The sequence below is a fragment of the Pteropus alecto genome, unplaced genomic scaffold (genome assembly GCF_000325575.1).
Source record: "Pteropus alecto unplaced genomic scaffold, ASM32557v1 scaffold13, whole genome shotgun sequence".
In the NCBI taxonomy this organism is placed as follows: domain Eukaryota; kingdom Metazoa; phylum Chordata; class Mammalia; order Chiroptera; family Pteropodidae; genus Pteropus; species Pteropus alecto.
The window spans coordinates 2,190,944-2,214,812 of NW_006434373.1; the positions used below are offsets into that span (position 1 = coordinate 2,190,944).

Sequence of the window (23,869 nt, forward strand, 5' to 3'; positions counted from 1 at the left end):
CTAAAACTAATGGTCTCCAACATCTATGAAGCTAATGTTCTACCTATAAAACCCAATCCTAATTTTAAATGGAACACTTTCTCTTACAGCAAATCTAATTCGGTCTCAGGTACTTCCAGTTTTATGATCTGAAAGAAATGTGATTCCCATAGCCCAGATTTAGCTTGCAGCTACATTCCAGAATACTCACCAGCTCTTCCAACCCACTGTCCAAAAGGCTCTAGGTTGAAGTGGGGAAGGGAGCCTTCAATAAAAACATTCTTTTTAATTACAAAAAACACTAATCGGCATTTCAAAGAATTCTTACCAGTATTTCTCAAGCACTAATTTTGAGGGGTAATTAAAGTAAAATTTTCATTGTTGAAAAATCAAGTGAATATTAGCATTGTTTTGGAGGGTACCCCAAGAAGTCTTTTCCTTTCAGGTAAGATGTCTAAGTGAACGCACCTGTGCTCCGTGAGAACATTCACTGCAGATGGGTGATTGGCACAATATGCAAGGTACAAAGTTTTCATTTGTGGCATCAGATTTAAAAAGCAGCCTCCAACTCTCTGCTGAGCTTCAGGCAACCTGGAGACATGCAACACAAGGGAAATAATCCTAAATTTTACAGACAGAAGGAAAATTGCTAAGTAATGAACAGAGAATGCTTTGAGTAAGAAAGATCTCCTTGTGTACCACCCACCTCTATGAAAACGAATCCCAGAATATGTCTGCTTACACCATGCATGTAGCAAAGAGAAAATACCTACCTTGAAAGCCACTCTGCTATAATGCAGTGAACTAAACCCCATCTTTTTATCCAGCATCCAAATGCCAAGACCTGCACAAAGAACTACAAACCCACAAGTCCAGGTCTCTTTGGGCAGTGAGAAAAACAGATGTCATGAAACCTTAAATTCTTGTTTTATGTTTTGCATAAAACAAGAATTATAAAATGAGGCTATTTGGTTAGTAAGGCTTTTCTACCAAGGTAGCATCAAGAAAGGCACACAAAAAAATACAAAAGTCACCTTTCCCTTCAGGTAAAGACTGGACACTGAGCACATCTACTGACTGCTCTCCTTACCAAATCCACACTATTGTGACAGTTACCATGATGCTTTAAAAAGCATAAACTAACAAAACTCAAACAACAAATAGAAAAAGAGGATCAGAACTAACTGTGGAAACAGAAAAGCAGATGATGAGCAGTCATGATTGGGCAGGCAAATCCAACTCCAAGACCATAGCTGAGCTCCCAGCAATCAGACAACTGGGCAATGGGGCCACAAACATAGGTGGGTGAAGGCAGCAAGACATTCATCCCTGTGGATGGAAGGTGCCTGGTGGGGGTACCAGCAGTGTGAGTGGGAGCAAGGGTTCTTGCACTGAAAACGGGGCATGGAAGGACAATGACCAACATCCCCTGTACCCCAAGTATCTTTTGCCCACCAGAAACCCAGAGCACTGACAGGAAGGATTATATCCTTCAAGGCAGGAAATCAGAAGAGCTTTCTCTTCTCCCTAAGGAATCTGACCCAGAGGAAAAATGACCAAAAAATAGTAACACCAGGGGTTCCCCTATAAAACAACAACAGACAAGTTTCAACCCATGGTCAGCTCAAGTGTTTTAGTGCACCAATTTTAATTATAAGATGACACAGAAGGATCACCAAAACACTTTTTTGGGGAAAAAAATCTAACAAGAATGACAGAGGACAAAAGGTGGGGAGATATGAAGGAGGAAAATATAATATTTACTCTTGAGGGAACAGAAGAATATTCAGAAGAATTGTACTTAATCCTGAGAGAAAAAAACAGAAGATACCACATTTAGGAAAAAAGGATGCTTTTAAAATAATAACATTCAGGACAAAAAAAGTTTGAAAATAAAATGACAGCACAATTGAAAAAGTTAATAGGAAATATGGAAAACGAAGTTCTGGTATCTCCCAGATTAATGGGAAAGAAAGTGAAGATTTGAAGACCAAGACAAGCAGTTCCACATCAAGATCAAAGTAATCAGATGTGGAAAATAAAATAAACAGAAGTAAATCAAAGAAATGATCACAAAACTTAGACTAAAAGACATGAGTCTTCAAAGAGAAAAAGCCCAAAGTACCAGTCTGAGGGATGCAAACAGACCCAAACCAAACACATCAGAGCCAATGTTCAGAGTTCTAGAAATAAATCACTAAAGGTTTTGAGGAGGAAACACAAGTTTTAAAGAAGAATCAGGACTAAGAATGGCCTGGGACTTTTCGACAACACTGAACCTTGAAACAATGGATGAAAACAACTTCCTACAATTCTGTCTCCATCTGAGTCATAATTAAGTATGAACATGGATTAACTGCCTTCCATGCCCTCTTTCCTCAGGACGTACCTAGGAAATGAGGGACTATAGCCACAGAGAGGAAGACACCAGCAGTCAACACTGAGGAAGTGAACTGCAGCAGGATAACAGTCAAGTGACACCCCGAGACCATGCAGCAGGGCTAGAGGTGAAAACGAGAAGGATCCAGTGACTTTTCCTAGAACATTAATAAGTACCCTTGTATATGTGAATGTACTGAAAGAAATGAACATCAATCAGGAACAAATTAGTGACAGGTATAGAGAAAAAAGCAAGCAAACAAAAAATGAAGACAATTACCATCATTGTTATCATGAGGAAAAGACTAATAAAAAGAAGGAAAAGGCATAGTAATTCTGGCACAGAATATGGCTCAACATTTACATAATGCGGTAACCACCTATCCTGGAACAGGCGTGTGCTCCTTATCAGGGATTTTACTATTTAGTTAATTTATCCTTATCTGAAGTCAAATTAAGCTAGCACCTGCACTGCTGGCAGACTCTTCCAAGTATGAACTCCTACGTGGGTTTTTTAATAGCCTTCAAGGATTAGCCACAGTTCTACCTGCAAGACAGTCACTGACTCAACAAATTAACTTAAACTATTTATTCAGACACTGGGAACAATTAAAAAGAGTAAGAAATCTTCTGCCTTAAAAGTTACTGTAATCTTCTTGGGGAATATGAAACAAGAATATAAAGTTTATATAATAGTACAGGTAATAAACAGAATATAAGACAGCCAATGATGCCATAATTATGATATAAACTGCTGCCAGCCCAAAGAGGAGAGCACACACCCTCTAGGAGAATGAGGGAAGGCCAGCACCCTTTCTAAGTCACCCAAAGATCAGTCATCACATGCAACAAAGATGCTGCACTCAAAGATACGTCTGATTACCTGCTTTCTATCAGAATCCAGACATCTAAGACACATCTATTTTAAGAATATTACATACTGACATTTGAGCAGGTAATGTTAATACTCAGGGACACAGTGAAATAGTAGGAGCCTGGCTTCTAGGATGACAGCTCCAGCAGGGAAACCCGAATGCCTGAGGGAATTGAACGTTAACTGTAATGATGGAATGTCAAAATTTTATAAACAAGAAAAGAACACAAGTAAATGAGATATGCACATGTAAATGATTATTAGGGCTGCATAAATATTGCTCCATGTTGTGCCATGTACTATGTTATGACTTCATTTCCCACCTGGTCCAGTACCACAGCCCCTAATGCGTTTACCTAAAATCTAGATCAATGTACCTAAAATCTAGATCAATGGATTTTCATTTCTTATATTTCATCCACAGATTAAAATTAAGTTAAATGTTAGTATGGCTTATACGTGGACAATTACTTCATTATACAAGGTTTTGTCTCTCTCTTTTTTTTTTTGGCTGAGCCTGGCCTTAGAGAGTTTTATTACCTCTCTCAAACCCAATTTTTTAAGAATTCACTATATGTGCTACCACCATATAAATGGCTTTACATTTTATAAAGCCCTCATAATACATACTCACTAGATGGCACCAGCAGAGCTCAGAAAAGTTACATGAGTCATCCTAAGACTAGAGCCCCAGGTCATGTGTCGACACATTTCACACATATCATCATCTAAATCACAAATTAACAAGACAAGCAAAACTTACAAAGATCAATGCAAGAATATGATTTAAGAGTTAAAACAGTGGATTTTCATTTTGGTTCTCTTGTGCTTCTGGAGGTTGTTTTTCAGAGTATGATAACATGTAGGCAGGGCACCTAACATGGTGTTGAGCCAAGTGCAAAGGAACGAATGGTACATAGGGCTGCTAATGCCAGCCACTTCCACCTGCAGCCTCCTGGGGAGCCAATGCCAACAATGGCAGCCTAGGGCAGAGGGGGTCAGTCTGTGATGCAGAGTTCACTGTGCAGACTCGAGCCACTACTCCCTCCACTGACACACAAGAAGTGAACTCCAATGACCTGAATTATATGGGTCAGGGCTGCTTCCACAGATGTGCACATTAACCCCAAATCATCCCCAAATAAGCTCCAGTCTTATGCTCTGCTTCTTAATAAGGATGACCCAGGCAGAGTCAGAAAAGTGCTCTGGATCTAACCAAGTCTGTTCTCCAAAGTTAAATATTATCTTTAAATCACCCAGGCTTGCTATTATTTGGATAGTTTAAAAAGACAGCTTTCAAACAAAATAAACTTCATCCTGCAGTTTAAATCTATATTGGTAATAATCTAAATATTTTATCGTGAAAATGTTATAGTAATGGTCTAAACAGTTATCTATAAAAATTTATGTAAATCTTAAGATAAACTTTATAATTAACTTTTGAAAAAATCACTACACAATGTTTATTTAACTCATATGATGATTACATTAAACTTATATACTAAATGAAATATTTTCATCAATAAGCTGAATTCCTATCATATATAGGGTAAGTAATGGGAACTCAGTCTCCTGATATGTATAATACAATGGAAAAGGAGTTTGCAACCAAAATAAAGCCCAAACATATATGTGAGCAAATGCAAGGGAAGAGCAGAAGGCTGTGAAAAGAAGTGCTATGTGTTCACTGGGTCTGAAAGAACAAGCAGGATTTACCAAGAGGAGAAACAGAAGTGAATCCACAGGAAGGGAAAGGCAGGGAAAGCTGGGTGGGAAACCACACTTCTCAGCCCCCCACGGAGGAGAGAGAAAGCCTTTCTTTCTGAACTAAAGCATGAGGAGGGGAAGGGGCAAGAGAGAAGTCTGATGCCGCAGGACAGACAGGAGTCCATCAGGAGAGGGACTACCATAGATATTAAAACTCTGGACTGGATCTTCTAAATCAGCTTTTTTTCCCCCTACAAGATGTCCCCATTCAAGCACCTCAAAAAAAGGTTTGTAAAATACTGCTGTAAACAAATGAGTGGCACGTATGGCTTCTGAGCAGACTGTTGAACAACAAGGCACATTTCAGAAAGAGCCTGGGCACCATGGTAGAGAGACAGATGCACAGGGGGCCAACTGAAGGCCAGAGCATGGTTAGGACGTTCATGCAAGGATGCACAAAGGACGAGGTGACTGAGCCAGGGCAGTTATGAGCGGTAAGGGCAGGGCAGGAGCAGAGCCAAGAGAGGAAGCCTCAGAAAGGTGTCCAGGTTTTCTAGAAAGAACAGAAGGTGGGCAATTAAGTCTTTAACCTAGATAAGGACAAAGGAAAAAGAAGTCGTCTCAGGGTGAAGAAAGGCAGAGACAGTAATATGGATGCCTGCTGAGCTGAGCTGAAGACCTCCAAGGAGATTAGCATGAATATATCAAGCAGACTACAGGAAACACAGTCAAAAGAGAGATCAGATCTGGAGTCTGATTTAAGAGGCAAGAGCCAAGACTTGGCTTTGACACCACGATGGTGGCAATTACGCCACAAAAAGTGAGAAGAGAAGGCGCAGGACAGAGTCGTGAGGGTCTGAGGCAGGTAAAACAGGCCAGAAGCAACCAAGTGAGAAAAGGAAAAAAGGTGGCTAAAAACATAAAATCCCTACAATTCCAATCACTCTACTGAGCTGAGCTGAAGAGCTCCAAGGAGATTAGCATGAATATATCAAGCAGACTACAGGAAACACAGTCAAAAGAGAGATCAGATCTGGAGTCTGATTTAAGAGGCAAGAGCCAAGACTTGGCTTTGACACCACGATGGTGGCAATTACGCCACAAAAAGTGAGAAGAGAAGGCGCAGGACAGAGTCGTGAGGGTCTGAGGCAGGTAAAACAGGCCAGAAGCAACCAAGTGAGAAAAGGAAAAAAGGTGGCTAAAAACATAAAATCCCTACAATTCCAATCACTCTACTTCCCCAAATTACCACTTATGATGTTTCCTTGGTCACCCAAACATTTCTTTCCTAAGTACTTTTTCATTTTCTTTACCATTGCAAGTGAGACTCTCCTGACTTTTTAGTTTATGACATATATACAGCCTCCTTCCAAGTAACTGATTATCTTATAAGATTTAAAATACATTTTGCTGCTTCCTACCACTCCAAATATAGGCAATGATGGTCTTAACTAGCTGGAGGTTAAAAATAAGCTGTTTTCCCTCCAGCTGTTTTAGAAAAAAATTAAAACATCCACATTAAAAAATAAAATTCAGAATAAGGAACTGAATTATCATAACAATTAGCTAGGTCATTAAATCCACTAAAATGTTTTCTAGTTCCAACTTGATTCCATGGCTAGCCAACTGCCTATAAGCTATCTCCAAAAATAATAGGATGAAGAAAAAGAACCAAGAGAAAGTACAATCTTATCACCATCCTCTACAGAACTTTGCCCAAAGACAGTAATAACTAATAGTAATATCTAAAGTCATATATCCTATGTATTTCCTTTAATGTCCTAAAGTCTGAGGGCAGAGAGTAAAACTAACTGAAAATAATGCCTAAGAACTACTATGGAGAGGGGAAATGGTCTTTCGATTCGAAAGAAAACAGACCTTTCCTTCGGTGATTCACCCATGGACCTTCGAGATCAGCATTAGTTTCATTTATTAGTAAATTACAAATGGCAAACAGGGAAAGGCTCTAATAGAATAAGAAGCAAGAAGAATGCATTTCCACACGGAGAAACAAACCCTCAGCCACCACGACCACCTGCTGACTTTACTTAACTCTCAAAAGGATACGCTACCAACCCCTTTTACAGATGAGAAAACTACAGAGGCAAACACCCCTGGGTTATACCTCTTCACAAATGGTTGAGTGGGGTGGGGAGCTACAACTCTCAAATCTCCACCTCCAACCTTATGTGATTCCAGGGCTGGCCAACTATCTGCCCGTCAGATATCCACACTCCAAGGCACACAAACACCTCAAACTGAACTTACTACCTTCATCACTAACAGATGAAGGCAAGACCTTTTCTTAGTCTTGCCTTCATCTGTTAGTGACACCAATACCCTTTCAATCAACTTGACTCAAAAATCAGTTTTTTTTAACTATCAGAGCAGAAGCTGAAAATCACAGTAGCAGTTTCAACCACTTTTTACAAACAATAGTTTAAACAATGCTACGTAGACCTATCTCTAGAGAAATAAATTCTTAAGATCTACTGACTTGATCTAAAACCATCTATATATTAAATATTTACTACATATTAGAATTATAGAATACCTGGGAATATAAAGAATAAGATACTATCTTGCCCTCTAATAGCACCCATGAACCAGTCCCATAATGGTCCAAATTTTGCTCCAGAATGGGTATGTTTCCCTTATAGTCTTCCACAGATGGTGGCATTCCATAAACTCCATTTCCAGATAGCCAGGGAATAGCAGCCGCTACTTGGCAGAATCATTCATAAACTTGTGTGAAACTTTTTAATTTAAAGGTGCCCCATGTATCACAGCTGGACATAAAGCAACAGCAAGGAAACCATGAGATATTATCATTAAAACAACTGGGTTGTACCTGATTAAACTCAAATATACCTTGTCAGCCCTGAGTGTCACCAACAGGGGCCAACACAGCATGAAACATATGCGGAAGAGAAAGGGAAAAAGAAAGGACCTGGAAAATGAGGCTAGAAAGAAAGGGTAAATCCCAGAACATTCAGTGAGGAGTGGTGGAGTGGGTCACATCCACCCCAAGCAACGGTTGTAAGTGCAAAAAAAAGAACATCTGTAAAGTCCCAGGCACAGGGCTGGACTCTGGGATGCAGCAAGTCAGGCATGCCAGCTATCTCAAGAGGGGCCTGTCAAAGGAGAAATGCAGTAAAGCCAGTTATCTCCGCTGTCTGTCTGCCTTTACCATCGCATCTACACCTAACAAAAAACTAAAGAATTAGGGGATATTTCAGTATTAAGAGGGGGTATTAGAAGAGCATCACATCATTACCAAAATAAATAAGAACAAAATTTGGTACAGTACCAGGGACATTATAAAAAAGAACTTTTGAGATTTTATTTTCCACAGAGTTTAACCTGCTTTTCATAAAAAAAAAATACAAATGGGTTTATTCGAAAAAGTCGAAGTCATTCTTAGATTCTCAGAAGTCATTTTCCCATAGAAACAATTTTGTAAACCACAGTTCCATTCCCAGACCATTCCAAAGAGGGGTCTCATTAAGTCATAATGTAATAGCATCTATAGTAAACTGTTATATTATTGGGGTCACTCCATCATTTAAAATAGGAGAACTGCATTTCAAAAATTATCTTGGAGAGCACTCATCATCTCATCCTGCCCAGAGTCCCGAAGGAAGGCGGGGGCCTATTCCACCAGAGCAGGGTTGACTCTAGGTAAGAGGGCAGGGGTGAGAATAGTCCTCTGGGGGGAGAACCCACTGGCAAAAATGCTGCTAAGAAGTAAACTGTAAATAACAGATCCTCACCAGGAAAGGGTCCTCAGAGTCAGTCTTTCTCATTACAGTGACCGGAGCTAGGATGTGGGTGACGAGGCTTGGGGGCTCTCAATTTAGGCCACCAGTCATGAGCTGTGTGACCTTGCGAAAGTCACTAAACTTCTTTGTGACCTGACTTTCTTACCTTTTTAAGTGTTAATGCAGCAAACTGCGTAAGTATGTTTTAAAAGGAGCCTATGGTTTGTTTTGTTTTGAATTGTGAGCACAATTACTACAGAAAGCAGGCTTCCAAGGAATCTACAAGGCTGAGGGGAAAACCAGATTTGAGAAATAGGAAAAAGACTGGGTTCTATACATCCAGGAGGTTCCATTTCTGGTTACAGCCAAGTACTGCTATCACACTGACTCTCCTGCAGATAACAAAGAAACTTTGAACAAAATATATAATGGACTACTTGAAGGCACCAGAGAGCCATCAGAAGTAGGAAGATTATGAAGGAAAGCTGGCATTTGGAGAAGAAAAGGGCACAGAACATGCCTCCTGTTTTCTTCGCTTTTAGGCCAGTGTTATGTGGGACAGCTAAACCCCAAGAGAAAACCACGGGGTTTTGTTCAACCTGAGCTGCTGGGAAGCAGCGGGGAAACCCAAGAATGACAGAGAATGCAACCCTGAATTCTGTCTCTGGATTCTGCACAAATCTCTGAAAACTTTCAGAATATTCATGATTAAAAAAAAAGAAGAAAAGAAAAGAAAGAAAGAAATGGCTGATAAGGAAAGCTAGTCTTAAACATTCCATTTGACCATGGAAAATCCAACAGGTCCTATCCATGTACCATAACCTCAAGGAACTTTACCAAAATATCTAAGTCATACGAAATTCAGACAACATAAAGGACTGAACCCCAACTATATATTTGACTTAAAGCATATTACTTCACCACCCTGAACTTCAGTTTTAAATCTATACCGTGAGGATAGTAATATCTGCCCTATTTCACAGGGCTAACATGAGGCTCACAAAAGTATTCCAAAACGTGCTATGTAAATATTAATTTATTTAGTCTACATTATCTACAGCCAGTAGGAAAAGCAGAAGCAAACATTTACTTCCATTTGTTCACAATAGGGCTAGACTCCTGCAAAGACCCCAAATTGCTGGCAAATGATCTTCATTCACCAAAAGTAAAGTGATTCTCAAACTACTCTTTTCATGGGCAAGTAATGTTACTTTACGCAAACCAAAGATGCTACAAAAGCAAAAATAATGTGAATTTCTGTTTGAAAGACATTATTTAGTTACACTGGCATTCAGCTTTCCCTGCCACATCTTCCAATAGGAAGTGCCTTGATGAAACTCTGAAGCCAAAGTTAAGGAAGCAAATCTATTTTCAGCAAGGCAAACAACCACTTTAAAGAGTTACTAGCACAGAAGGCAGGCTACCCCTCACCACTTCTAAGATTGAGAAAGATAAATGCAAAAAGCTGAAAGGAAAACCAGAGGCCAATCAGAATCCAAGAGAAAAAAGTTTTCTGGTGGCTTCGAAAATAAAGATAACAGAAAAATAAAATGTGTCACCTTCCTTTATATCAAGTCCCACAGGTAAATAAACATCAAATATCACCTGGTAGACTAAAATCTCAAAACTTTTCATGTGCATTATGATTTTAAGTCATCCAATATCTAGCAGGCACTTAGTATCCTTTAATGTCTGATGTTACTAGCAAAGAATATAAAATAGTCACACAGGAAAAAGTCTGATGGCCAATCATCCAGAACATGCCTTTCCCCTATCCCCACCAAAAATATCTTGGAAAAGTGACAAAAACCAATTCCCTAATACACCAGAATAATACATTATGTATGTAGTGCTTTACAGTTTCTCAGCTTCCTGATGGCCAGAAACAACATATGCAGAAATGATGCTGGGAAGACTTGGCCCTCAAGGGTGTGTACACAATGCCTCCCCATGTAGCTGATGGCGGCACATAAGGATCCAAGCCTTCGGTGCCTCCATGCTCTTTCACGTGCCATCCTCTCCTCTTCTTCAGGGGTTCTTCATTCTCTACTTTCCCCTTCCCCCAATACATTAAAAATCACCACTCATGCAAAGCCTTTCTTTCTCTGAATAGTCAGTAAATCTCTCCTTCAAAGATCATGAAAATTTAGATAGTTTAAAATACAGCTTTTACTATAAAAGTTGATATACCCAAAAGATTCAAAATAACTTCGTGTCTATCTTTAGAAATTTAAATTCTAAAATTATGTTAAACTTGATCTTTTGAATTCCACTTACCCCAATCTGAATTTTATAAATTTTAGCATCTTACTTACTTGGTGCATTCTTCTAAAGACTGTACAAGCATTTGCTGGAAAGAACATATTTCTTCTAGATTTCCCATTAAATATGAAGTGTTTGCTGAACTTAACCTAGAGCCAAGAAAAAAAAAATATATGTAAACAGTTTTACTTATATCCCTTTCCTCTCCCATCCCAATGCCCTACTAAAGCCTTAACCTAATAAACGAAAATTTGCTTATGTTTAAGGCAAACGGGTACAAAGAATTCTGTTCCAGCATTTCACCCTCTATTCTCTGAAAATACAAGACAATAGCCTAAGGTGACAACTATTCTACAGTTAACACAATTCATCAGCTAACTTACTTCTCACTGGTCTGCAATGGCCGTAGATAGGTAGAAAGCACAGTCTGAAGTTCTTTAGAATATTCATTTTCTGTTTCCAAAATATTCTGTAGCACCTACAATAAATGATGAATAAGTATTATTTGACATTAAGATTTATGAACTTTGGAACGTTCACTACCATTTTTCAATTCACACTGTTGTTTCTATGTTAATACTAATGTGTTAAATAGCACCACTCCCTGTGATTAACTCATAAACCTACATAATAAACTATTAAGGATATACCACTGACTTCATCTTACTACCAAGCACATTTGACACAAGTATACCTAGAATAAGGCTAGAATTCCATCATCAGATAAGTAATGCCAAGTCTACTTAGATAAAAAGGAGGAACCAATGATAATCACAAAAGCACAGATGCATGGACGAATCTCTAAACACTGTGTTATGTAAAAGAAGCCATTCATAAAAAGCACATTCTGCATATTTCATTTATAGTAAGTCCAGGAGCAGGCAAAACTAATCTACAATGGCAGAAATCAAGGCGGGTGGGGGAGTGACAGTGGGGAAAGGGGTATGAGATAAATTCCTGGGTGATAGACATGTTCTATATCATGATTTGAATAGTTGTTGCACAGATATATATACTTGCCAATGCTCACTGAATGGTACCCTTAAAATCTATGCATTTTAACATATGTAAAGTATATTCAACTTTTAAAAACATGTATTTTTTTAGATTGCATCTAGCAAACCTAAATCGATTTCTGGGAACTACAAACCTTCAGCAGAGAATATGATAGTCTCATATCACCCTATACACATTTAAAGGTCTACCAGTGTAAAAATTAAAGGTCTACCAGTGTAAAACAACCTTTAAACAGCCACTACAAGCATACCTCATTTTATTGCACTTCACTTTACCATGCTTCACAGATGGTATGTTTTTTACAAATTGAAGGCAAGACTCTCCTCCATTAGGAAAAAGGTTATGACTCACTTTATTGAAATATTCATTTTATTGCAGTGGTCTGGAACCAAACCCACAGTATCTCCAAAGTATACCTTTATTTTATTTAAAGATAGCAAAATGATTACACATCAACCTTAAAATTAAAATGTTTCCCGATAACCTATATCTCAGTGCAATAAATTTAGCCAAAATCACTTAACAATTCTTAAAAATTGAAAGATAAAGTACAAAACAGCTGAACTAAAACATGAGCCTCTTTCCATCGCCAGAAGCAAAGGCTCCTCACAGGGCAAGGCGAGAAGGCACCAAGGTCTGCAGGTGGAGCCCGGATGTACTTGGACTAATTACCTTGGACTAATTACCAATGCTTACCACAATGCCAACACCAAGCAGGGTGTTCTACATACAGTATCTCCAATGCTCACAAGACTCTTTCCTTTTACAAAGGAAAAGACCAAAGCGTAGAGAAATTAAGTAACTTATCCAAAATCAAACAGCTAGTGAAGAAGCGGAGCCAGAATGTGAGTCTAGATCTCTCTGACACAGCACCACCCAACACTGCCTTCTCCAGCTATCAGACTAAGGGTAGGAGTCAGGGATCCTATGAGACCTGATATGATTAAAAAAAGTGAAATCCTTTCCTCAACTATCTTTTTCATCCCACTCTGTTAGAGAGCCACTATCATCTTTTATCAGAAAATCATATTACATACATTTTCTGAGGATCTACGTCACGTACTAACACGCTATATCTTCCAAAACTAAATTAATCATACAAAAGAAACTGTACAGAATAAGTCTATCGAACACAGTTTTCTCCCCTTGATTTTTGATAATCAAAATGTATGTTTAAATCTTCAAGAAAAAAGTAATCATTAAGCTAAAAACTTACAGCATTAATACACGCAACGTGATTATTCTGCTCTCTATTGTTTTCTGTGAACTCTGAGGAGTACAGTCACTCATGAGTAAATGCAAACCTGATTAAATAACTTACATACTACGCTAAGTTGAAGAGAGTCAGAGGTTCTTTCACTGTGACACTGTACACTGGTTTCGCTCTTGAATGGGTCTATTCATGGAAGATGGCGGCGGGGGGAGGGGGGCGGTGGAATTGGCCCGGGGGAGGAGGGGCCACTTCAGAGTTCATTCCTTTGTGGGGGAATCTGAGTGCTGATCCTATGTTACAATGTCTTCCTTCGAAGAAATACTCATTAGACACAAATGTCAAAGGACTGGTGGACAGAGAACACAGTGTGACACCAGCCACTGCATCATCAGAGAATTATACTTTAAACCAGATCTTATCCTTCAAAAATAACATGAAGTAAATAAGCCAAGTATAATGGGTCCTTCAACTAAAAAAATAAAATGTCACAAAAATGTAAGACAAAAAATCCTTTTTCAATGTTAAAACAAAGGTTAAACTATGTAATTTCATGTCTTAATTACAAACATTAGGAACGATTAGCAACAATGATTAGAGCATGCTTAAAAACCTAAACGCCTATTTAATAAAACAAAAATAACAGTTCCCAGGTGACATAAAAGGAAAACTGTAAGAAAACATCACTAAGGATGAGTGGGAGAATAAAATGATGTTTCTTCAATGGCAGTATTAAAAATGCAGATATAAAAGCTTCCCATAAGAATATACCAAAAACGATCCTCTGCCAAAAAGCTACATTTATTAAGACAATTAAGTTGGCTTATTTCTACTAATAATAAACATTACCTTCAAATAAGTGCTAAAGACAAGTTCTGTAACACTCTCATCCAAACAAGTTACACTTAGTTTCTCCACCAACGCAGGACCAAGACTTCGCTAACTGAGTCATGCTGACACTGACTGTCCACTCTGCCAGGCCACACACATCCCTCATCTCTAAGCTTGTCAGAACATCTGCATACTCCAGTCATCACCTTTCTTCCTTTTCTTGACTGCTGCACACTCTGGCTGCTGCAGGACCCCATGAGACCTCACAGCTCCGTTGCCAAAGAAAGCTCCATCACACGAAGGCTGGTACTAGAGAATACGTGCAGTTTCACAGAAAGAGCAGCCTTCACTCCACAGCCATGAAGAACAACCCAGGCTGAGCTCAGCCAGCGTGAGCTCTCCCTGAGGCATGAGGCGTGGAGAACCAAGTCCAGTCAAACAATGGTGCCACACAGGAGCAGGACATCAGGCAAGCCACACAAACAATCCCTGAACTGTCAGCCATCACAGCAAAGCAAAACAAAGGACCACTGATTTCATTACCTTGCAGACACACAGAAACTCATTTTATTATTACCATTAAAGGAGAGCTTAGTATCGCTGATTTTACGAGTTACAATTTTCATTGCCAATTTTGGTAGATGTCATTTTTTATATATTAAAAATGAATAACATTAATTTTTAAGGATTTAATCCAGATAAGATATAAGAATATTATCATAAACTAAAACCAAATTTCAAAAACCTAATCCTGGCTCATAAAAGCACAATAGGAAAAACTAAAGAATGGCATGACTGTTCTAACCCCTCTCCCACCCACCTAATCAGCCCCTCGTGGACCACAAGGAAAAATAATCATTGTACATTTCCTTTCAACCAAGTCTATTTAAACTGTATTTAGTACTTAAAATTTCAAAATAAATTATAAGATAGGACTTGAGCCATTAATAACCTATCAACCTCTAGGGAAAGGAGAGGAAGGAAGGGCAGTGCTGCTGGAGGAAGCAATTCCTACAGCCCCTCCTGACTCCACAAATCTGGAGGCCATAAGGACGCAGAGAAGCAACCCCACTCCCATCCCCGCTGGATATTATTGATTTAATGTAGCTTGTTGATCTCTGCATGGTCTTAATACTTAATAACAATAACTCTCAAAAAAAGAGTTTGGGGAGGCCATGTAAAATTTATGTTACTGTACCGTTTGAAAGGTGTTATTATAGTATTTCTAAATTTATGGATTCTCAAGGTCTTAGGATGTATTTCTTCCAAACACTAAAGGGTTACTAGACAGCAGCTACAGCAAAAGCTACTGGTCCACAATGATATGTCGCCACAGGAAACTGGCCTTAGCAAGCAGGCTGATGTGCACGACCATACCATGATGTGCGAAGACCAGCCTTGGGAGCCCTGGGCACAAATCCTGGCTCTGCCATGTCCTACCTGGGACTGTACCTGTCTACAGGTCTGTCTCTTTTACAAAAGGGATTTTATGGGGTAGTGACAGAGTCTCAAGAGTGTCAGCTCCCTGACTTAAGGTAGGAAGAAATATTACAAACCACCTAGAACTGCCTTCCAACCTGGAATCCTATTTGGCGCTACTTCTTACATAAGTCCGTTAGTCAGAAAGTAATTATTTTACAAGACAGTCTTTCCCACGATTAAACAACTCAAGTCTTCCTTCATTCATTCACCAAATGTTTAGTTTCCTACTCTGTGCCAGGCTTCTGCTACCACCTGAAAATGTTACTACAGATCTTGATATATATAAAACAAGGAAATTATATAAAAATAATGGGAGCAAAATTTGTCAGACTTCAGCAGGCCCCTCACTGTCGATATGAAATGTGGAAGGGATATAACAAAGGAGGGCAACAGATCTCTAGGAGAGCCACAGGAAACAAAGCTGCTTAGTCATCTATAATCCCCAGGGCACATGCAATAATGGACCTTATCCACACACAGGCCCAGGCAGAGACATCAGATGTCACATGGTAAAGGTGGAGAGAAGCAAAAGGACAAGGTAAAAGCAGCAAAACTAGGACTGAGGTTAGGCTGCTCGGTGTAAAGTACAATGTCGGATCAGAGGCTCAGGCATTCTCCTGGCACAGCATGCAGAGGTTCCAGGCAACCCAAGGAGCAATGGGGAAAGACAGATGCACTACTACTCTGAAGCACAGGAAAAGTCCATGGAAGTTTGGAAAGGCATTTTATGAAAGATGCACATTTATTCTGTACATTTATTAAAACTAATGATTGCTACCTATTATACCATATTTGCAATGTTTCAAAGGCAAAAGCTACACTGCCCTTTCATGATATTTGGCATGAATGGAAGGAGAACTATTTGCTCTTCTGATAAGGAATACTAATGTAACACACTCGCTAAAAGTGAGTGTTCAATAAAACCTGAAACATAAAATCACACTGAACATGTAAGGTCTGAAGGACCTGAACTTACTAGATCAACATATTTAAGAACTTTCATCCTCTAATGATGACTGAGGAAACTCCTGATCCCCTAAAAGAGGTGACTCGACCTTTCACTTTCTAGGGGTGGGCCTCCAGCTTCTACAATATAAGTGCTTTCTCTGATCTCTATAGGTTAAGATGTCTGTCACCATTCTGTAGGTGCAGCTAATGTTCTTTCGTTGTCAAAATCCATCAAGCTCAGGCATGTCACAAACAGGTTTCCTTTAATTATATGATCCCATCACCCTTAACTACAGCTCTCCTAGGGAATCCTCAAATGAGATGCCTGTTTGCAAACAATAGTATAGTGGCCTCGATGGTGTCTGAAATCTCAAATGCTCTTAAACACTCTTCCTAATAACCCTGAAAACCCCGTAAAGGCCAAGTACTTCACTAGACACCTTAAGACCAACTGCTAATCCTCTACTACAAGGCCAAGGACAACACTATCAACCTCATTTTCTAAAGAAGTGACTATACAGACAGTTAGGGGCTTCTACCAGGCCAGCCCACGACAGGGCACACAAACACTACACACAAAGCCTGAACCCCCTCCATTCCATCACCTAAAGCAAAAGTACTCCTGATTATTCACTGACCTAAGACACTGAAAACAGACTGATTTCAAACAGTTTTCACATTAGAAAATAAAGGTAACAGTGATGCCTGGCTCTGCCACAAAAACTAATCAACTATTTAAATTGTCTTGGCTATTTTTTTTCTTCCTTTATCACTCTCCAACACCTCAATGCCCCTACCTGTGGTCTCTGGTGCCAACATAATCTTCCAAAATCACTACCACTTGCATTACCAAGCAATAAAATTCTGCCACTCAAATGAAACCATTCTCTGGCACACTCCGTTCTATTTTCTATAACATTTTTACATAATTAAATCACATCGCCTATATAATTTTATATTCTGCTTATTGCATTTAATGTGAAAACACACTTTTGATATTAAGTGCATTTTTAAAAATTATAAACAGATATAACTCTGTTTACTTAACCATTCTTGTACTACTATATATTTAGGCTGCTTAAAATTTATTACTATAACAAATGATCCTGTGAAAACACCTTTCACCTTTGCATAAATACCTTTAAATACATTTCAGGTAATTTCTCTGGGATGGATTTCAAGTAGTAGAATTATTATAGCACTTGAGCATTTTCAGAATTCTATATACACCTGCCATATTACTTTTGAGAAACCCTATAAAAATTAGTATTTCTAGCATTATTAGAACTGAAGATTTTCTTTAAATCTCTGCTCACTGGTTACATATAATATTGCTATCAAATTCTTTATGGTAACCTTAACTATTTTGTCAGTGTATGGACTGAATGTTTATGTCCTTTCAAAATGCCTATATTGAAGTCTAAATCCCCAGTGTAATGGTACTAGGAGGTGGGGCCTTTGGAAAGTAATTAGGTCATGGGGCAGAGCCCCTTGATAATGGAATTAGTGTCATAATAAGGGGATGAAGAGACCAGAGTTTGCTCTCTCTACCATGTGAGGACAGGACAGAGGGCAGCCCTCTGTAAACCAAGAAGAGGAACTTCATGGAAAACTCAACCATTCTAGCACCATAATCTCAGATTTCTAGCCTCCAGAACTGTGAAAAATGTCAGTTTTTTTACCCACCCAATCTATGGTATTTTGTTACAGCAGCCTGAACTAATTAAGATACAGCCATCAGTATTTCCCACTTTATACTGCTTCCATCATTTCCTATTTAACTATTAATCTTAATGTATTTGTCTTAATGAGCTCTTCAGACATTAAAAATAATCTTGTATTATTATAACTTGCAATTAACTTGTAATTGGAAATTTGGTTTATACTGTTTGAGGGCAAAGAATTTATTAAACTTTTATATAGCCTAATCAATTTTAATATTTTCCTTTATGTTTACATTCACTGTTTTTAAGTTCTAAAAAGCCTCGCCTCACCCCAGCCCTGCTCCAACGCATTCTTAACCAACATACAGACCCACTGGCAAAGAACAGAAGCCTAGCTAAGGACAATCTTCAGACAGGCTTTAGCTCAACACTGAACCCTGCTGTCTGAGTGTGAAAACTAGGAAGCCAAGTTCAAAATGTAGAAAAAAAATTTTTAATTAAAAAAAAAAATAGTGCCCATCAGTGATTGTGGGGGAGATAAACTACAGAGTCAAAGTCAGACACTAAACAAACAAACAAAAGCAATAATAACAAATCCTGGGGAAGAGAGAGTTCAGAATCCAGGGTTGCTAAAATCTATCTCATAAAATGTCCATTTTTAAATAAAAAATTATAAAATATGCAAAGCACATGTGGTCTATGCAACCCAAGAAATAGGTGGGCACTCAATGGAAATTGTCTCTGAGGGGGCCCCTATGTTGAACTTAGCAGACTGAAGCCCCAAAGCAGCTATCATGCATGTGTCCATAGAAGGACTTCCAGTTTCTGGTTGCCTATCTAAGGAGCTTAGAAGTCACATCACTCCACCCTCACAACAAGTAAAAAGCTCAAAAGACTGAAAAATTGACAACTTTCTTCTTTGATTCATAAGAGAGGAGGACACAGGGCAAACCAGTGTCCCTAGGATTGGAGGTAAATTCAGGGAGCCATGTTTACCAGAGCAGAGACACATGAGCAGGAACCACAGTAGGAACCAGTGCTGAGATTGGAAAACCTAAACTGGTATTGGATGAATTGCTGGAGCTCAGCATAGACAACTCTGAGAGTTAAAAACCCCCAGGGGAACCCAGTCATAGGGAGTCCACCAATAATTACTGGGACTAAGTTACCAAAATAAATGTCAGGGGAAAATGCATCCTTGGGCTTCCAGTAGAAGGAGGGGGAAAGGAACCATTTTGTAATACACCAAAGCACTGTTCTTAATGAGGCCCGTCCTCCGGGAAAAACTAGTTAACCAGAGTCTAACCTGCTGGGGTATTATCACAGCCTAAATGACCTGGGGAAGTGAAAGACCCACCCCCAGCTGGCTTAATCCATCCTGTCCCTCCTTAAGGGGGAGAAAAAAATCTGAGAAACATTTGTTAAATTAACAGTCCAGAGGCACAGGTTCACGAAAAGATAGATCTAATTCTAAGATTATAGAACACTTCCCCTTTCTCACATCTCACCACCAAATTACTAAAGGCCTATTCGTAGCAGTTCTTTTTACCTAGTCCACCATGTCTGGACTTATCAAGAAAATTAAAAGGCATACCAAAGTGCAAAAAACACAATTTGAAAAGACATAAGCATCAGAACCAGACATGGCAGGACAGTGCATAAATCCAACAAACTGGAAATTTAAAACAACTATGATTAATATGCTAAAGGTTCTAGTGGATAAAGAGGACAGCATGCAAGAACAGAAAGACAATGTACACAGAGGTAGAAATCCTAAGAACGAACCAAAAAGAAAAGCTAGAGGTCAAAAACACTTACAGAAATGAAGAATGTATTTGATGAGCTTATTAGCACACTGGACGCAGCTGAGAAAAGAATCTCAAGGCTACAGGATATATCAATAGAATCCTCTAAAACCAAAGAGAATAAAGACTGAAAATGAAAAACATAGAACAGAATATCCAAGAACAATGGAATAACTACAAAAGGTGTAATCATGCATGTAAAGAGAACATTAGAAGAAGGAATAGAACATTTGAAACAATGATTGAGAATGTCCTCAAATTAATGTCAGACCTTAAACCACATATCCAGGAAGCTCAGAGAACACCAAGCATATAAATGCTAAAAAATAAAAAAAATAAAAAATAAAAAAAGAACACCTGGGCATATCATCTTCAAACTACAGAAAATTAAAGATTAAGGAAAACAAAATCACACATGAGTAAGGACTATTACCCAAAACATACAAAGAACTCTTAAAACTTAAAAAAAAAAAAAAAAAAAAAGAGCCAAAGACCAAAGACCTTGACAGACACCTCACACACAAAAAAATATACAAGTAAACATATGAAAAGATGCTCCACATCATGTCATCAGGGAAGGCAAGTTGAAACAATGAGATACCACTACACACCTATCAGAATGGCCAAAATCCAGCACACTGTCAATATCAAATGCTGGTGAGGATGTGGAGCAACAGGAACTCTCATTGCTGGTGGGAATGCAAAATAGTACAGCTACTGTGGAATACAGTTTGGCAGCTTCTTACAAAACTAAACATAACCTTAACATATGCACTAGCCAACAGTACTCCATGGTATTTACTCAAAGGAGTTGAAAGCTTAAGTCCACACAGAAACTACGTTCATAGTAGCTTTATTCATAATTGCCAAAACTTGGAAGTAACCAAATGCCCTTCACTAGGTGAATGGATAAACTGTTGTACATCCAATTTAATATTATTCAGCACTAAAAAGAGAAGCACAGGGAGGAACTTTAAGCGCTAATTCAAAGAGAAAGCACAGGCGATAAAAGGCTATTCTCCCTATATAAGCACATTTAAAGAAGGAAATCTAAAAAGGCAATAATTATGCTTCAATCTGAAGAGAATTATAGAATATAAAATGCAAAGGAAAACAACCCACTAGGATTTCTAGAAGAGCATGGTTTTACAAAATATCTAATGGAAGCAAGATTAGTGGAGATATCAGAAAAATGCTGCTGGCACCAATTTAGAAGCTGCTAACTTATTTCCCTCCAATACAATTTTTCAGGTATATATTAGTCTCCCCTTATCTGCAGGCACTCATTCCAAGATCTCCAGTGGAAGCCTGAAACCGTGGACAGTACTGAAACCTTTATTTACTGTTTTTCTTATACATACATATCTATAATAAAGTTTACTTGATAAATCAGGCAAAGAGATTAGCAACATAATTACTACAACAATTTGAAGTACAACAGCAAAACTAGCACAAATTTCTTTTTCCTCCTTGACAGTTACAGAAGATTTGTTTTTGCCATAGATCTTAGCAATCTCAGGATAAAATTTTTTCTTTCCTTAAGTCAAGAACTTTCACATTTTCACTTAAAGGAAGCACTTTCCTGCTTCTCTGGCATATCTGAATTGCCAGCATCACTATTCAAGGGCGTTGGGGCCATTATTAAGTAAAATAAGGGGTTTTTTTGCATACAAGCACTGTGATACCACAATAGTCAATCTGAAAACTGAGACAGCTACTAAGTGACTAACAGGGGGGTAGTATATATGCTAGACAAAGGGATGATTCATGTTCTGAGCAGGACAGAGTGGGATGGCAGGAGATTTCACCACAATACTCAGAAGGGTGCACAATTTAAAACTCAAATTGTTTATTTCTGGAATTTCTCATATAGTATTTTCAGACTGCAGTTGACCGTGGGTAACTGAAACCACAGAAAGTAAAATCACAGAAAGGGAGGAACTACTTTAAACTCTAATAGAAGTAGCTCCCACTGTGGATTATGATTGCATTCTTCATCACATGAAGCGTTCCCCAAAGAAACCAATGTCTTACATACAAATGCAAAAGAAAAAGGCAGGTTTTCCTACTAAGAACCCCTGAAAAACCATAGAAAGACTTTTATTGTGTCTTCTTGTGGCTATGTGCATAAAACCACATACGTAACACATTTTATACTAAAAAGCAAAATAGCAGAGCCACATCCCAGGAACAAACATTCAACAGGCACAGCACTGAAGAGGATATGGAGAGCTGAGCACAACCAGGAAAGGAAGGTGATCCCTCCATATTGGGGTACAGGATGTGCTGAGGAGTCTAACATTCTGAAAGTCGACAGAGTTGGGGTACAGATGAAACAGATAAAAGACTGGTGAAAAGAAATCAGGGAAGCAGAAGGTGAAAATACAGTATTTCTCAGGAACAGATCTGAAGTTGACCAATACAAGGAAAAAAGTCAAAAGATTGCTAGTGTGGTGTGTTCAGTGGCATCATGTGCAGAGACCAGTGAACGAGAAGGAGTAAAGTGAAATTATGAAAAGAGGGGCAATGGAATGGAGGCAGGAAATGAGAGAAAACAACTGACTGTTGCCACACCCCAGAACATATGCCGACAAAGGAGAAATTTCTGCCATTTCTATTCACTGTTACATACCCAATGCCTTTAATAGCGCCTGGCATAGAATGGGCAACTAATAAATACTTGTTAAATTAATGAATTTTCCCCGAGGCTAACTTGTTCTGTAAGACTTGGGGGCAAATGGAAGAGAATCACTTAGGAGAAAGCTGAATATGCAGACTCAAAGCAAAGACTGTGGCAATAGGTCAGTGTGGTAGAACTAACTTATATTCGAATGTTACAATTTTTCACCATTTCTTAATAAAAGTACAGAAAATTAAACATCCATGATAAAAGGGCTGCTGCAAAGAAACACTAAGCAGTTGCTGTTTCACTTAAAAATTCAAAGGTCTCGTGGCCTCAGATTTATATCCCCTGATCAAGAAAATAAAAGATTGGAAGTAGGGGAAGAAGCAACTAAATAAATGCACTTTCCACAGCATTCAAAACATATCCATGTTTAGAAAGTTTACATTGCTGGTTTATTATACCAAGTGGATAAAGAATAGCAATGTAAAACTTTATCCAAATAAAGAACACCATTTTCTATTTTCTGTACAATATGCAACTGTGAAGGGTCAAAAAAGGTTTGAATTACATATGAGATTTTTTTTAGGTTCACAAACTGCTCATGTTAAGTTTCAAATGCAGCAAGTTTTAAGATTCTGTAATACTTATCTTTACTATGTACAATGCCTAGACACTCTCCTCTAATTTCATGGTATTTAATATATTTATATACATATATATGTACACACATCCATCCCAGGAAAGACTATGTTAAGATACAAAATAAACGAGAAACTATATTGATCTAAAGCATTTATAATCTACTCCAAATATGAGTATAATGGCATTCAATGTGCATAAAATCTTTAAAACACATCATGTACCTTTTTAAAATCTTGTTTTTGAAGACTTGTAATGATATGGAGATATAATCATATTACCAAGTTACGTGATGAGAACAAGGTACAATTCCACATATACATATAATATTAAAACAAAAATATAAGATTATAGATATTATAAATCTGCCAAATTAACGGTGGTTATATCTGTGTGGTAGATAATGCATGATTTTAAGTTTTCTATCCTTCTTCATACTCAAAGTACTTTACCTATATTCCACATTGCTGAGTTTTAGAGATATTCAAAAAAAGAAGTTAGTCTCATAAAATGTTTTGCAATTACTTACCACATTATAATAGCTTTTGTTAATGGCAGTCGTATCTAATCCTTTGGGAGGGCTCTTCAATGTTCCAGATTTGGGAGATACGGGCTTTTCTGAAATAAAAATGTAATGTAGTTTTACTGATCAACACTAGAGACAAACAAATGCACCAGCCACACC

General features: G+C 38.3%; 1 protein-coding gene across 2 annotated transcripts in view; it reads right to left on the reverse strand.

Annotated features, from left to right (window-relative positions):
- The window catches only part of ARHGEF7 (Rho guanine nucleotide exchange factor 7), a 129,110-nt gene that overhangs the window by 36,742 nt on the left and 68,499 nt on the right, over positions 1-23,869 (reverse strand). For both annotated transcript variants that reach the window (XM_006909360.3, XM_025044971.1), the window contains exons 7-9: positions 11,346-11,440; positions 11,016-11,111; positions 448-570 (exon numbers count right to left, since the gene is read on the reverse strand). In XM_006909360.3, coding sequence (XP_006909422.1) covers positions 448-570; positions 11,016-11,111; positions 11,346-11,440 — 314 coding nt within the window. The remainder of the gene's footprint in view (positions 1-447; positions 571-11,015; positions 11,112-11,345; positions 11,441-23,869) is intronic.